The sequence below is a fragment of the Oncorhynchus tshawytscha genome, linkage group LG28, assembly GCF_018296145.1.
Source record: "Oncorhynchus tshawytscha isolate Ot180627B linkage group LG28, Otsh_v2.0, whole genome shotgun sequence".
Lineage (NCBI taxonomy): Eukaryota > Metazoa > Chordata > Actinopteri > Salmoniformes > Salmonidae > Oncorhynchus > Oncorhynchus tshawytscha.
This window is the reverse complement of record NC_056456.1, coordinates 40,557,515-40,572,514: the sequence shown is the minus strand read 5'-3', so window position 1 is coordinate 40,572,514 and position 15,000 is coordinate 40,557,515. Positions and strand designations below refer to the sequence as shown.

Sequence of the window (15,000 nt, the reverse complement as noted above, 5' to 3'; positions counted from 1 at the left end):
GTAAGGGTTATGGTAGGGGTAGGGGTTAAGGTTAGGGTAAGGGTTATGGTAGGGGTAGGGGTAGGGGTTAAGGTTAGGGTAAGGGTTATGGTAAGGGTAGGGGTAGGGGTTAAGGTTAGGGTAAGGGTTATGGTAGGGGTAGGGGTTAAGGTTAGGGTAGGGGGTTAGGGTAGGGGTTAAGGTTAGGGTAAGGGTTATGGTAAGGGTAGGGGTTAAGGTTAGGGTAAGGGTTATGGTAAGGGTAGGGGTTAAGGTTAGGGTAAGGGTTAGGGTAGGTTAGGGGTTACGGTTAGGGTAGGGTTAGGAGTTAAAGTTAGGGTTAGGGTAGGTTAGGGGTTAAGGTTAAGGTAAGGGTTAGGGTAGGGATTAAGGTTAGGGTAGATGCGTCCCCAAAGAGCCTAGATATCACAAACTATTCATTCATACTCACACTCATAATTTTGTCCCCAAAACACCAGTCCTTTCTCTAGTGGTGAACACAGTTAAATTGAACTATTGAAATCCCGCTATCCTCCCTGATTAATTAGCAAATAGTATTCACTGCATTAGCATCCAATCATACTCTGACTAACCGTTAACAAAGTGAACCGTGAGGCCCAAACCATAAGTTCTGATCTCCAAAGAGGGAACTACAGTTAGAGTATTTGTTCTGTGCAGAAGGGGTGAGTGCTGGGTTCTAGCGGTAAAATGAAGGACTAACCCAGCATGCTAATTAATGACAGCATTTGATTAATGTGTGTGTGATTCATGCTGTTGTATTAATTATAATTAGGTTAGTAATTAAAATGTGTAGAACAGTCTTTGTTAAAGTATGGTTCTCGACATGTCAGATGTACAATTATTTAATGAATTACTAGAATTGATTTGGCCGAGTACAACAGTGCTCTCTCTACTTAGCAGAGTGTGTGTGTGTGTGTGTGTGTGGGTGTGTGTGTGTGAGTGCCATCCTACCTGACAGGTGCCCCTCGGCTCTGTGCAGGTTTCAGCAGGACAGTCACTGTGCTGTCTGTCTGGTTCAGAGATGTCTCCTGGTCATAAGCTGGCATGGAGGGAGCTGGAAGGACATCATGAACATCAGTCTCCTGGGATTACAGCCTAGGTGTCTAGGAGCTATGTGTCTAGGAGATAGGTAGCTCGGAGCTATGTGTCTAGGGGCTAGGTGTCTAGTTGTCTAGGGGCTAGGTGTCTAGGGGCTAGGAACCTAAGAGCTAGTTGTCTAGGGACTAGGTGTCTAGGAGCTAGGTGTCTAGGGGCTAGGTGTCTAGGGACTAGGTGTCTAGGAGCTAAGAGGCTTGGAGCTAGGTCTCTAGGGGATAGGTGTCTAGGTGACTAGGAGCTAGGTGTCTAGGAGCTAGGTGTCTAGGGACTAAGTGTCTAGGAGCTAGGTGTCTGGGAGCTAGGTCTCTATGGACTAGGTGTCTAGGTGTCTAGGAGCTAGGTGTCTAGGTGTCTAGGAGCTAGGTGTCTAGGAGCTAGGTGTCTAGGGACTAGGTCTCTAGGGGATAGGTGTCTAGGACTCTAGGGGCTAGGTGTCTTGGGCTAGATGTCTAGGTGTCTAGCGACTAGGTGTCTAGGGGCTAGGTGTCTAGGAGCTAGGTGTCTAGGGACTAGGTGTCTAGGTGTCTAGGAGCTAGGTGTCTAGGGACTAGGTGTCTAGGAGCTAGGTGTCTAGGGAATAGGTGTCTAGATGTCTAGGAGCTAGGTGTCTAGGAGCTAGGTGTCTAGGAGCTAGGTGTCTATGAGCTAGGTGTCTATGAGCTAGGTGTCTAGGAGCTCGGTGTCTATGAGCTAGGTATCTAGGAGCTAGGTGTCTAGGAGGTAGGTGTCTAGGTATCTAGGAGCTAGGTGTCTAGGAGCTAGGTGTCTAGGGACTAGGAGCTAGGGACTGACCTGATATCTTGGTGGTGAACTGTGTGATGACTGATGGACCATATCCCTTGACGGTAGAGGCTCGGAGGTTGAATGAGTACGTGGATCCTGGGTACAGCCCCAGGAAGATGTGGCTGGTCTCATTGCTGTGTTTCAGGACCTTCCCACTCTGGTTGGACAGATCCAGCTCTGGGTCAAAGGAACTCACTGTCTTGTAGGAGATCTGGAGACAGACCGACAGACAGACAAGATAGACAGACAGACAGAGACACAGACAGACATACAGACCGACAGAGACAGACAGACAGACCAAAAGAGACACAGACAAACAGACAGGGGGAATATGATAGTTATTTTGGTCTGTTTCTATACCTCGACAGTGTACTGTATACTGTATCTGCTTGTAGAAGATCTGTGGACAATGAGATTGGTATTGTCACCTTTAAAAAAAAAACTATTTACCTTTATCTTACTAGGCAAGTCAGTTAAGAACAAATTCTTATTTACAATGACGGACTTAGGAACAGTGAGTTAACTGCCTTGTTCAGGGGCAGACCGACAGATTTTCACCTTGTCAGTTCGGGGATTCGATTTTGTTACCTTTCGGTTACTAGTCCAACGCTCTAACCACGAGCCTACTCTGCCATCCCAAACTGTTCTAAAGACAGTGTCAACTACACAAGCAATCCTGTCAAGAGGTTTGAACATTGTGGACAAGGTGTAAAAATATACATGTCATATAATTTACATTGCAAAGGGTAGCAAGACAGAACCTGCTAAAATAGTTGTTTATTTATCCAGTATCATCTCAGTTTACTTCCTGTAGTCTAGTTGTTTATCCAGTATCATCTCAGTGTACTTCCTGTAGTCTAGTTGTTTATCCAGTATCATCTCAGTGTACTTCCTGTAGTCTAGTTGTTTATCCAGTATCATCTCAGTGTACTTCCTGTAGTCTAGTTGTTTATCCAGTATCATCTCAGTGTACTTCCTGTAGTCTAGTTGTTTATCCAGTATCATCTCAGTGTACTTCCTGTAGTCTAGTTGTTTATCCAGTATCATCTCAGTGTACTTCCTGTAGTCTAGTTGTTTATCCAGTATCATCTCAGTGTACTTCCTGTAGTCTAGTTGTTTATCCAGTATCATCTCAGTGTACTTCCTGTAGTCTAGTTGTTTATCCAGTATCATCACTGTTAATGTGGAATAAGTCAAGGGGTGTGAATACTTTCCTTGTATAATGTATAAAAGCCCACTTTAAGACACCACTCCTGCTTCCTCCCCATAGTAGAAAAACATTCATTATAATTCCAATTTCAATTCACAAAGGATCAGTTTGGAGTGCTGCATAATTTGTGTCCATCAAGTTTCTGAAATGCTTGGAGGCTTCTTCTCATTTTGTCTTTGTCTGCGTGTGGAATGAGTCTGGCTTGTGTCCATCAAGTGTGTTGTGTGTGTGTGTGTGTGTGTGTGTGTGTGTGTGTGTGTGTGTGTGTGTGTGTGTGTGTGTGTGTGTGTGTGTGTGTGTGTGTGTGTGTGTGATTTGGTCTTTGTCTGGTGGAATGAGTCTGCTGTGATGCCAAATCCAGAGAGAGAGAGAGAGAGACAGAGAGAGAGAGAGAGATTAAAATGACACTGACGTGACGACAGAAGGGAAGGAAAACTAAAAAGTGATTAATTGTGCACATGAATGCTTATAATGTTTCCTAGCTGGGAAAATGTAAATTGAGCTTTTGTTAGGGTGCTGGACATTAACTCATGTCTGTGTTGATTGGACAAGTAAATGATACAGAATGAGAAGCTTTATAATTATGTTCTATACAGTATTGCAGTTATTATAGTGATAGCAGTGATTGCTCATGCTTGCTTTGTCAATACTATAGCCTGCTACAGATGTTGGACCTTCATTTGAGCCAGTTTGCTACAGCAGAAAAAATATTCCTGTAGCAACAGGAAATTAGCTAAATTATTATATGGATTATAATTAATGTCCTCTTTTTGGTGGGGTTGATACATTTTTCTTAAGGGAAAACCAAGTCTGAAATTTCAAAGTGGAAATACACTACACGTTTTACATTTCCTGAATTGCAGGAAAGTGCTCCTGCAACAGGGTGATCAAATTAGGATCCTACACATGTACATTTTTACCATAGATATTTCAGGACGGTATTACATGAATACAGGTAATATGATGAGTTGAACAGTTGATTGACAGGTGTAGGACTGTAGAAAGATAAACTTTCCTCTAGTGTGGATGCTCACAAATGTTTTATAGTTATATAGCCTATAGTTACCATTATAGTTATATAGCCTATAGTTATCATTAAATATATATAGCCTATAGTTATATAGCCTATAGTTATATAGCCTATAGTTATCATTATAGTTATATAGCCTATAGTTATCATTAAATATATATAGCCTATAGTTATATAGCCTATAGTTATCATTATAGTTATATAGCCTATAGTTATCATTAAATATATATAGCCTATAGTTATATAGCCTATAGTTATCATTAAATATATATAGCCTATAGGTATATAGCCTATAGTTATCATTATAGTTATATAGCCTATAGTTATCATTAAATATATATAGCCTATAGTTATCATTAAACATATATAGCCTACAGTTATCATTATAGTTATATAGCCTACAGTTATCATTATAGTTATATAGCCTATAGTTATCATTTAATATGTATAGCCTATAGTTATCATTAAACATATATAGCCTACAGTTATCATTAAAGTTATATAGCCTATAGTTATCATTAAACATGTATAGCCTATAGTTATATAGCCTACAGTTATAATTATAGTTATATAGCCTATAGTTATCATTAAACATATATAGCCTATAGTTATCATTATAGTTATATAGCTTATAGTTATTAAATATATATAGCCTACAGTTATCATTAAAGTTATATAGCCTATAGTTATTAAATATATATAGCCTATAGTTATTAAATATATATAGCCTATAGTTAGCATTATAGTTATATAGCCTATAGTTATTAAATATATATAGCCTACAGTTATCATTAAAGTTATATAGCCTATAGTTATCATTAAATATATATATAGCCTATAGTCATCATTAAATATATATAGCCTATAGTTATCATTAAAGTTATATAGCCTATAGTTATTAAATATATATAGCCTATAGTTATTAAATATATATATAGCCTATAGTTAGCATTATAGTTATATAGCCTATAGTTATTAAATATATATATAGCCTATAGTTAGCATTATAGTTATATAGCCTATAGTTATCATTAAAGTTATATAGCCTATAGTTATCATTAAACATATATAGCCTATAGTTACCATTATAGTTATATAGCCTATGGTTATCATTATAGTTATATAGCCTATAGTTATTAAATATATATAGCCTATAGTTATTAAATATATATAGCCTATAGTTAGCATTATAGTTATATAGCCTATAGTTATCATTAAAGTTATATAGCCTATAGTTATCATTAAACATATATAGCCTATAGTTATATAGCCTATAGTTATCATTGTAGTTATATAGCCTACAGTTATCATTAAAGTTATATAGCCTATAGTTAGCATTATAACTATATAGGCTATAGTTATCATTAAATATATATAGCCTATAGTTGTTAAATATATATAGCCTATAGTTAGCGTTATAGTTATATAGCCTATAGTTAGCATTATAGTTATATAGCCTATAGTTATCATTAAAGTTATATAGCCTATAGTTATCATTAAATATATATAGCATATAGTTAGCATTATAGTTATATAGCCTATAGTTAGCATTACAGTTATAAAGCCTACAGTTATCATTAAAGTTATATAGCCTATAGTTAGCAATATAGCTATATAGCTTATAGTTATCAAAAAAGTTATGTAGCCTATAGTTATCATTAAATATATATAGCCTATAGTTAGCATTATAGCTATATAGCCTATAGTTAGCATTATAGCTATATAGCCTATAGTTATCGTTATATGTATATAGCCTATAGTTATCAGTATAGTTATATAGACTATAGTTATCATTAAAGTTATAAAGCCTATAGTTATCATTATCGTTATATAGCCTACAGTTATCATTATAGTTTATCATTAAAGTTATATAGCCTATAGTTATCATTAAAGTTATATAGCCTATAGTTATTATTATAGCTACATAGCCTATAGTTAGCATTATAGCTATATAGCCAATAGTTATCGCTATAGGTATATAGCCTATAGTTATCGTTTTAGGTATATAGCCTATAGTTATCATTAAATATATATAGCCTATAGTTAGCATTATAGCTATATAGCCTATAGTTATCACTATAGGTATATAGCCTATAGTTATAAGTACATAGCCTATAGTTATCATTAAAGTTATATAACCTATAGTTAGCATTATAGTTATATAGCCTATAGTTAGCATTACAGTTATATAGACTATAGTTATCATTATAGTTATATAGCCTACAGTTATCATTATAGTTATATAGCCTATAGTTATCATTATAGCTATATAGCCTATAGTTAGCATCAAAGTTAAATAGCCTATAGTTAGCATTATAAAGTTGAAGTTAACATACACCTTAGCCAAATACATTTAAACTCAGTTTTTCACAATTCCTGACATTTAATCCTAATAAAAAGTCCCTGTCTTAGGTCAGTTAGGATCACCACTTTATTTTAAGAATGTGAAATGTCAGAATAATAGTAGATAGAATGATTTATTTCAACTTTTACTTCTTTCAACACATTCCCACTGGGTCAGAAGTTTACATACACTCAATTAGCATTTGGTAGCATTGCCTTTAAATTGTTTAACTTGGGTCAAACGTTTCGGGTAGCCTTCCACAAGCTTCCCACAATAAGTTGGGTGAATTTTGGCCCATTCCTCCTGGCAGAACGAGTGTAGCTCAGTCAGGTTTGGAGGCCTCCTTGCTCGCACATACCTTTTCAGTTCTGCCCACACATTTTCTATAGGTTTGAGGTCAGGGCTTTGTGATGGCCACTCCAATACCTTGAGTTTGTTGTCCTTGAGCCATTTTGCCACAACTTTGGAAGTTTTCTTGGTGTCATTGTCCAGTTGGAAGACCCATTTGCGACCAAGCTTTAACTTCCTGACTGATGTCTTGAGATGCTACTTCAGTATATCCACATACTTTTCCTTCCTCATGACGCCATCTATTTTGTGAAGTGCACCAGTCCCTCCTGCAGCAAAGCACCCCCACAACATGATGCTGCCACCCCTGTGCTTCACAGTCGGGGCGGTATTCTTCGGCTTGCAAGCCTCCCCCTTTTTCCTCCAAACATAACGATGGTCATTATGGCCAAACAGTTCTATTTTTGTTTAATCAGACCAGAGGACATTTCTCCAAAAAGTATGATCTTTGTCCCCATGTGCAGTTGCAAACTGTAGTCTGGCTTTTTTATGGCGGTTTTGGAGCAGTGGCTTCTTCCTTGCTGAGCTGCCTTTCAGGTTATGTCGATATAGGACTCGTTTTACTGTGGATATAGATACTTTTGTACCTGTTTCCTTCAGCATCTTCACAAGGTCCTTTGCTGTTGTTCCGGGATTGATTTGCACTTTTCGCACCAAAGTACGTTCATCTCTAGGAGACAGAACGTAACTAGTATACTAGTAGGTCTAGCTAACGTTATTATCACAACCTCACAATCTAGATAACGTTAGCAAACTTGAATTAAATTAATATAACATTTTCTAATCATTTACTCAGGCAAGTTTGCTACCGGCAGCCTTCAATAGGAAAGCAAAGCAGTAGTGGAATCCTTCGCTTCTGTTTTTGGCTGTTCCCATAGCAACGTTCGAAAAAGAGGTGGATAGTGTGGACATGATATATAGACATAGTTAACCTATAGTATGGACATGATATATAGACATAGTTAACCTATAGTATGGACATGATATATAGACATAGTTAACCTATAGTATGGACATGATATATAGACATAGTTAACCTATAATATGGACATGATATATAGACAGAGATAAATCTTCTTCGGGATCGGTGTCCCTTCCACGGGACGGTTGAGTTAACGTAGGCTAATGCGATTAGCATGAGGTTGTAAGTAACAAGAACATTTCCCAGGACATAGACATATCTGATTTGGGCAGAAAGATTCAATTCTTGTTCATCTAACTGCACTGTCCAATTTACAGTAGCGATTACAGTGAAATAATACCATGCTATTGTTTCATGACAAGTTATTAATAAACAAATTAGGCCCATTTGGGCAGTCTTGAAACAAAATGTTTAACAGAAATACAATGGTTCATTGGATCAGTCTAAAACTTTTTTCTCATCATGGTGACACACTCGTTCTCCAAGCAAGGTGTCTAATAAACCTGAATTTATGAGAACCTTCACAGTACCACAAGACATGAGGGAAAACAAGAAACATGTTTTTTTTTTCAAGGATGCGATATTTGCCGTCATCTAAAATGAATTAAAACAATCAATCCGTCTTTTCACCTCGTACTGAGTGATGATTCCGTAGGTCTGGGCTGGTTCTCTCCATTTCAGGATCATCTTCTCTTCATAAGCACTGCCCTGGATGGACTCCAGAGGAACCGCTCCGGGTACTTGAGAGGGGACAGGACCAGAACAAACACATGAGAAAAACCTCCCTCCTTAGAGGCACTCCCTGGAACGACTCTAGAGCAGGGATGGGCAACTTTGATGGTGGGGGGTTGGGAACACACAAAAAAATCAGTGAGCAGTGGCTTGTGGGTCGGCATACCCACATCCAATTTTATAACTCATTTTATGCAATTCTACTCATTTTGCCATTGGGTTGAGGTAAATTGTTTGCAGTAATTCGACCATGCTTACTAAAAGTTTACATAGCTGGCAACTCGACTAATTTACCAATCGCAAATAATTTCGTTGACATGGGCTAATTGAGTGACTGCTGTTGCACAACCACATTTTGACATCACACCGTGTGCTTCTATAATTCCAACTCTCAATAGGCCTGCCAGTTGCCCGCATAAGGCTGCGTTTTTCAGAAGCAGTCCGAATTCTGATTCACTAATTCTTTCCACTAATTGCGATGTAATTTAAAGCATTACGATGACTGTACCAGTCGCATCGGTATTTCCCAAACAAGCACGGAGAAAGAACGTTCTCCAAGTGCGTCGGTACACCATCTCACGTGACACAGACGTCATTTCGACGTCTACTTTTGAGTTGTCAACTAACGTGAATGCAGCGTGAAATCAACAAAACTTTTTGTTATTGGATTTAAGTTTTAAAAAATTGGATGAAAAAAAACTAAATTCCCCTCCCTGAGACTTTAGTTAGTTATTTTGATAATACCTCAGGGTATTCCTGGGACTTTAGAGAGTTCTAGTCAGTCTTTAGACAGGTCTAGTCAGTGTTTAGACAGGTATAGTCAGTCCTAGTCAGTCTTTAGACAGGTCTAGTCAGTCCTAGTCAGTCTTTAGACAGGTCTAGTCAGTCTTTCTTTAGACAGGTCTAGTCAGTCCTAGTCAGTCTTTAGACAGGTCTAGTCAGTCCTAGTCAGTCTTTAGACAGGTCTAGTCAGTCTTTAGACAGGCCTAGTTAGTCTTTAGACAGGTCTAGACGGTCTTTAGACAGGTCTAGTCGGTCTTTAGACATGTCTAGTCAGTCTTTAGACAGGTGTAGTCAGTCTTTAGACAGACATGTAATGGACCACTGGAGTAATGCATAGACATCCAGTCACTGTGTTAACGCGAATTAGCATTTGCTCGCGAAACTCCCTAACTTGTGTTCACATTGGACACAGAGACGCACAAATGGTTCATCTGACTCTGGGGAAGTAGATAAAGGGCCTCATTGTCAACATCCTGAAGTATCCCTTTAAGACTCATCAATCATTTATATTTTAGTACATGATAATCGGCCTGCAGCTAAACCTCAGAATAACACTTGATTGCACTGTCCCTGTTTTGTCTGTAGCTCCATGTCTGGTCTCTCTCTGACCCCCACTCTGGGTTCTTTAACACATTTTATACACCATTTGCTCGCGAACCCCCTAACTCATGCTCTGTGTTATAACCATTCAAATTTATCCACAAGTTCATCTAACCCTGTCATAAAGGGCATCATTATAACCAGTCTAAGTATTTATACACTCATCAATCATTTAACCCTTAGTTATAACCATTCTGAATAACATTTATACACTGTCCCTTCATAACCCTGTAATAACCATGTTATAACCATTCTGAGGTATTTATACACCTTCATATACCCTGTTATAACCATTCTGAGGTATTTATACACCTTCATAACCCTGTAATAACCATGTTATAACCATTCTGAGGTATTTATACACCTTCATATACCCTGTCTTAAGCATGTTATAACCATTCTAAGGTATTTATACACCTTCATATAATCCTGTCATAAGCATGTTATAACCATTCTGTGGTGTTATAACACTCACCGTCTTCATCCGTCTGCAGCTCCATCTCTGGGCTCTCTTTGACCCCCTCTGGGTTCTTGAGGACCAGTTTGACTGACAGGTTGGTGTAGGGGGTCAGGTTGTGGATGGTGTGCTGGGGGTCGTGACCCAGGGTGTCGTAACACACCTCCTCCCGGGTCTCGTCCTTCCCCGCCACTTGGGATCGGTACTGCACCGTCAGGTTGTAGCTATGGCAACGCGTGACGTTGTAGCCGAAAGGCTCCCAGCGAACAGTGACTTGTTTTGATTGGACGTCAACGACTTCTAGATTACTGGGACCGTGGATTGGCTCTGTGGGGGATGAGATGAAATATATATATATATATATATATATATATATATATATATATATATATATATATATATATATAAAACGATAGATAAGACTGTGGATCTCATTAGGAATATGTGTGTGTGTGTGTGTGTCTGTGTGCGTGTGTGTGTGTGACTATCCTAAGCAAATTGTTTATATTACATGGGGTCTGTGTTGGAAGAAAAAAAACATGTTTGTTTGAACGTAACCTTTGTTCTAACAAGCAAAGCCTTTATATCATCCCTCCAGACCTACCGGTGACAGTCTCTCTGTATAGGACATATCATCCCTCCAGACCTACCGGTGACAGTCTCTCTGTATAGGACATATCATCCCTCCAGACCTACTGGTGACAGTCTCTCTGTATAGGACATATCATCCCTCCAGACCTACTGGTGACAGTCTCTCTGTATAGGACATATCATCCCTCCAGACCTACCGGTGACAGTCTCTCTGTATGGGACATATCATCCCTCCAGACCTACTGGTGACAGTCTCTCTGTATAGGACATATCATCCCTCCAGACCTACCGGTGACAGTCTCTCTGTATAGGACATATCATCCCTCCAGACCTACCGGTGACAGTCTCTCTGTATAGGACATATCATCCCTCCAGACCTACCGGTGACAGTCTCTCTGTATAGGACATATCATCCCTCCAGACCTACTGGTGACAGTCTCTCTGTATAGGACATATCATCCCTCCAGACCTACCGGTGACAGTCTCTCTGTATAGGACATATCATCCCTCCAGACCTACCGGTGACAGTCTCTCTGTATAGGACATATCATCCCTCCAGACCTACCGGTGACAGTCTCTCTGTATAGGACATATCATCCCTCCAGACCTACCGGTGACAGTCTCTCTGTATAGGACATATCATCCCTCCAGACCTACCGGTGACAGTCTCTCTGTATGGGACATATCATCCCTCCAGACCTACCGGTGACAGTCTCTCTGTATAGGACATATCATCCCTCCAGACCTACCGGTGACAGTCTCTCTGTATAGGGACATATCATCCCTCCAGACCTACTGGTGACAGTCTCTCTGTATAGGACATATCATCCCTCCAGACCTACCGGTGACAGTCTCTCTGTATAGGACATATCATCCCTCCAGACCTACCGGTGACAGTCTCTCTGTATAGGACATATCATCCCTCCAGACCTACCGGTGACAGTCTCTCTGTATAGGACATATCATCCCTCCAGACCTACCGGTGACAGTCTCTCTGTATAGGACATATCATCCCTCCAGACCTACCGGTGACAGTCTCTCTGTATAGGACATATCATCCCTCCAGACCTACCGGTGACAGTCTCTCTGTATAGGACATATCATCCCTCCAGACCTACCGGTGACAGTCTCTCTGTATGGGACATATCATCCCTCCAGACCTACCGGTGACAGTCTCTCTGTATAGGACATATCATCCCTCCAGACCTACCGGTGACAGTCTCTCTGTATAGGACATATCATCCCTCCAGACCTACCGGTGACAGTCTCTCTGTATAGGACATATCATCCCTCCAGACCTACCGGTGACAGTCTCTCTGTATAGGACATATCATCCCTCCAGACCTACCGGTGACAGTCTCTCTGTATAGGACATATCATCCCTCCAGACCTACCGGTGACAGTCTCTCTGTATAGGACATATCATCCCTCCAGACCTACCGGTGACAGTCTCTCTGTATAGGACATATCATCCCTCCAGACCTACCGGTGACAGTCTCTCTGTATAGGACATATCATCCCTCCAGACCTACCGGTGACAGTCTCTCTGTATAGGGACATATCATCCCTCCAGACCTACCGGTGACAGTCTCTCTGTATAGGGACATATCATCCCTCCAGACCTACCGGTGACAGTCTCTCTGTATAGGACATATCATCCCTCCAGACCTACCGGTGACAGTCTCTCTGTATAGGACATATCATCCCTCCAGACCTACCGGTGACAGTCTCTCTGTATAGGACATATCATCCCTCCAGACCTACCGGTGACAGTCTCTCTGTATAGGACATATCATCCCTCCAGACCTACCGGTGACAGTCTCTCTGTATAGGACATATCATCCCTCCAGACCTACCGGTGACAGTCTCTCTGTATAGGACATATCATCCCTCCAGACCTACCGGTGACAGTCTCTCTGTATAGGACATATCATCCCTCCAGACCTACCGGTGACAGTCTCTCTGTATGGGACATATCATCCCTCCAGACCTACCGGTGACAGTCTCTCTGTATGGGACATATCATCCCTCCAGACCTACCGGTGACAGTCTCTCTGTATAGGACATATCATCCCTCCAGACCTACCGGTGACAGTCTCTCTGTATAGGACATATCATCCCTCCAGACCTACCGGTGACAGTCTCTCTGTATGGGACATATCATCCCTCCAGACCTACCGGTGACAGTCTCTCTGTATAGGACATATCATCCCTCCAGACCTACCGGTGACAGTCTCTCTGTATAGGACATATCATCCCTCCAGACCTACCGGTGACAGTCTCTCTGTATAGGACATATCATCCCTCCAGACCTACCGGTGACAGTCTCTCTGTATAGGACATATCATCCCTCCAGACCTACCGGTGACAGTCTCTCTGTATAGGACATATCATCCCTCCAGACCTACCGGTGACAGTCTCTCTGTATGGGACATATCATCCCTCCAGACCTACCGGTGACAGTCTCTCTGTATAGGACATATCATCCCTCCAGACCTACCGGTGACAGTCTCTCTGTATAGGACATATCATCCCTCCAGACCTACCGGTGACAGTCTCTCTGTATAGGACATATCATCCCTCCAGACCTACCGGTGACAGTCTCTCTGTATAGGACATATCATCCCTCCAGACCTACCGGTGACAGTCTCTCTGTATAGGACATATCATCCCTCCAGACCTACCGGTGACAGTCTCTCTGTATAGGACATATCATCCCTCCAGACCTACCGGTGACAGTCTCTCTGTATGGGACATATCATCCCTCCAGACCTACCGGTGACAGTCTCTCTGTATGGGACATATCATCCCTCCAGACCTACCGGTGACAGTCTCTCTGTATAGGACATATCATCCCTCCAGACCTACCGGTGACAGTCTCTCTGTATAGGACATATCATCCCTCCAGACCTACCGGTGACAGTCTCTCTGTATGGGACATATCATCCCTCCAGACCTACCGGTGACAGTCTCTCTGTATAGGACATATCATCCCTCCAGACCTACTGGTGACAGTCTCTCTGTATAGGACATATCATCCCTCCAGACCTACCGGTGACAGTCTCTCTGTATAGGACATATCATCCCTCCAGACCTACCGGTGACAGTCTCTCTGTATGGGACATTCCTATTTCTGGGTAATTCTCTATCTTTGCTCTCTTTCCCCCATCTCTCTTTCTTTCTCTCTTTTGTTCTCGCTCTCTTCCCCTCCCTCTCATCTCTACCCTCCTTTCTCTCATCTCCCTCCTCTTCTCCTCCTACTGTCCCTCTCCCTCCCCCCTCTCCCCTACAGGAGGCGAGCAGACTATCAGCCAGAGCTCAAGTTAATGGGATCCATTTCCCTTCCATGTTAAAGTTTCAGTCCATTTCTCCAACATTATACCACCTATTAGCTGGTGCCAGGGCTCAATTGAACCTCCTCCAAGAGACACCAACAGTTCATAGGGAGTAAACTGGAGGAGAGGAGACTAGGGAGAGGACTGGAGGAGAGGAGACTAGGGAGAGGACTGGAGGAGAGGAGACTAGGGAGAATACTGGAGGAGAGGAGACTAGGGAGAATACTGGAGGAGAGAAGACTATAGAGGACTGGGAGAGGAGACTAGGAGGAAGGAGAGGAGACTAGGGAGAGGACTGGAGGGAGACTAGGGAGACTAGGAGAGAGGAGACTAGGGAATAGGAGAGGAGACTGGAGGAGAGGAGAGGAGACTAGGGAGAGGTCTGGAGGAGAGGAGACTAGGAGAGAGGACTGGAGGAGAGGAGACTAGGGAGAGGGACTGGAGGAGAGGAGACTAGGGAGGAGGACTGGAGGAGAGGAGACTAGGGAGAGGACTGGAGGAGAGGAGACTAGGGAGAGGGGACTGGAGGAGAGGAGACTGGAGGAGAGACTACTGGAGGAGAGGAGACTAGGGAGAGGGGACTGGAGGAGAGGAGACTAGGGAGAGGACTAGGGAGGACTGGAGGAGAGGAGACTAGGGAGAGGAGACTACTGGAGGAGAGGAGACTAGGGAGAGGACTGGAGGAGAGGAGACTGGAGAGGACTGGAGGAGAGGAGACTAGGAGAGAGGACTTGAGGAGAGGAGACTAGGAGAGAGGACTGGAGGAG

The 15,000-nt window shown here is 41.7% G+C and overlaps 1 protein-coding gene across 2 annotated transcripts in view; it reads right to left on the bottom strand.

Annotated features, from left to right (window-relative positions):
• The window catches only part of LOC112238841 (receptor-type tyrosine-protein phosphatase mu-like), a 503,654-nt gene that overhangs the window by 207,142 nt on the left and 281,512 nt on the right, over nucleotides 1-15,000 (bottom strand). For both annotated transcript variants that reach the window (XM_042308178.1, XM_042308179.1), the window contains exons 9-12: nucleotides 10,326-10,634; nucleotides 8,366-8,475; nucleotides 1,891-2,092; nucleotides 952-1,054 (exon numbers count right to left, since the gene is read on the bottom strand). In XM_042308178.1, coding sequence (XP_042164112.1) covers nucleotides 952-1,054; nucleotides 1,891-2,092; nucleotides 8,366-8,475; nucleotides 10,326-10,634 — 724 coding nt within the window. The remainder of the gene's footprint in view (nucleotides 1-951; nucleotides 1,055-1,890; nucleotides 2,093-8,365; nucleotides 8,476-10,325; nucleotides 10,635-15,000) is intronic.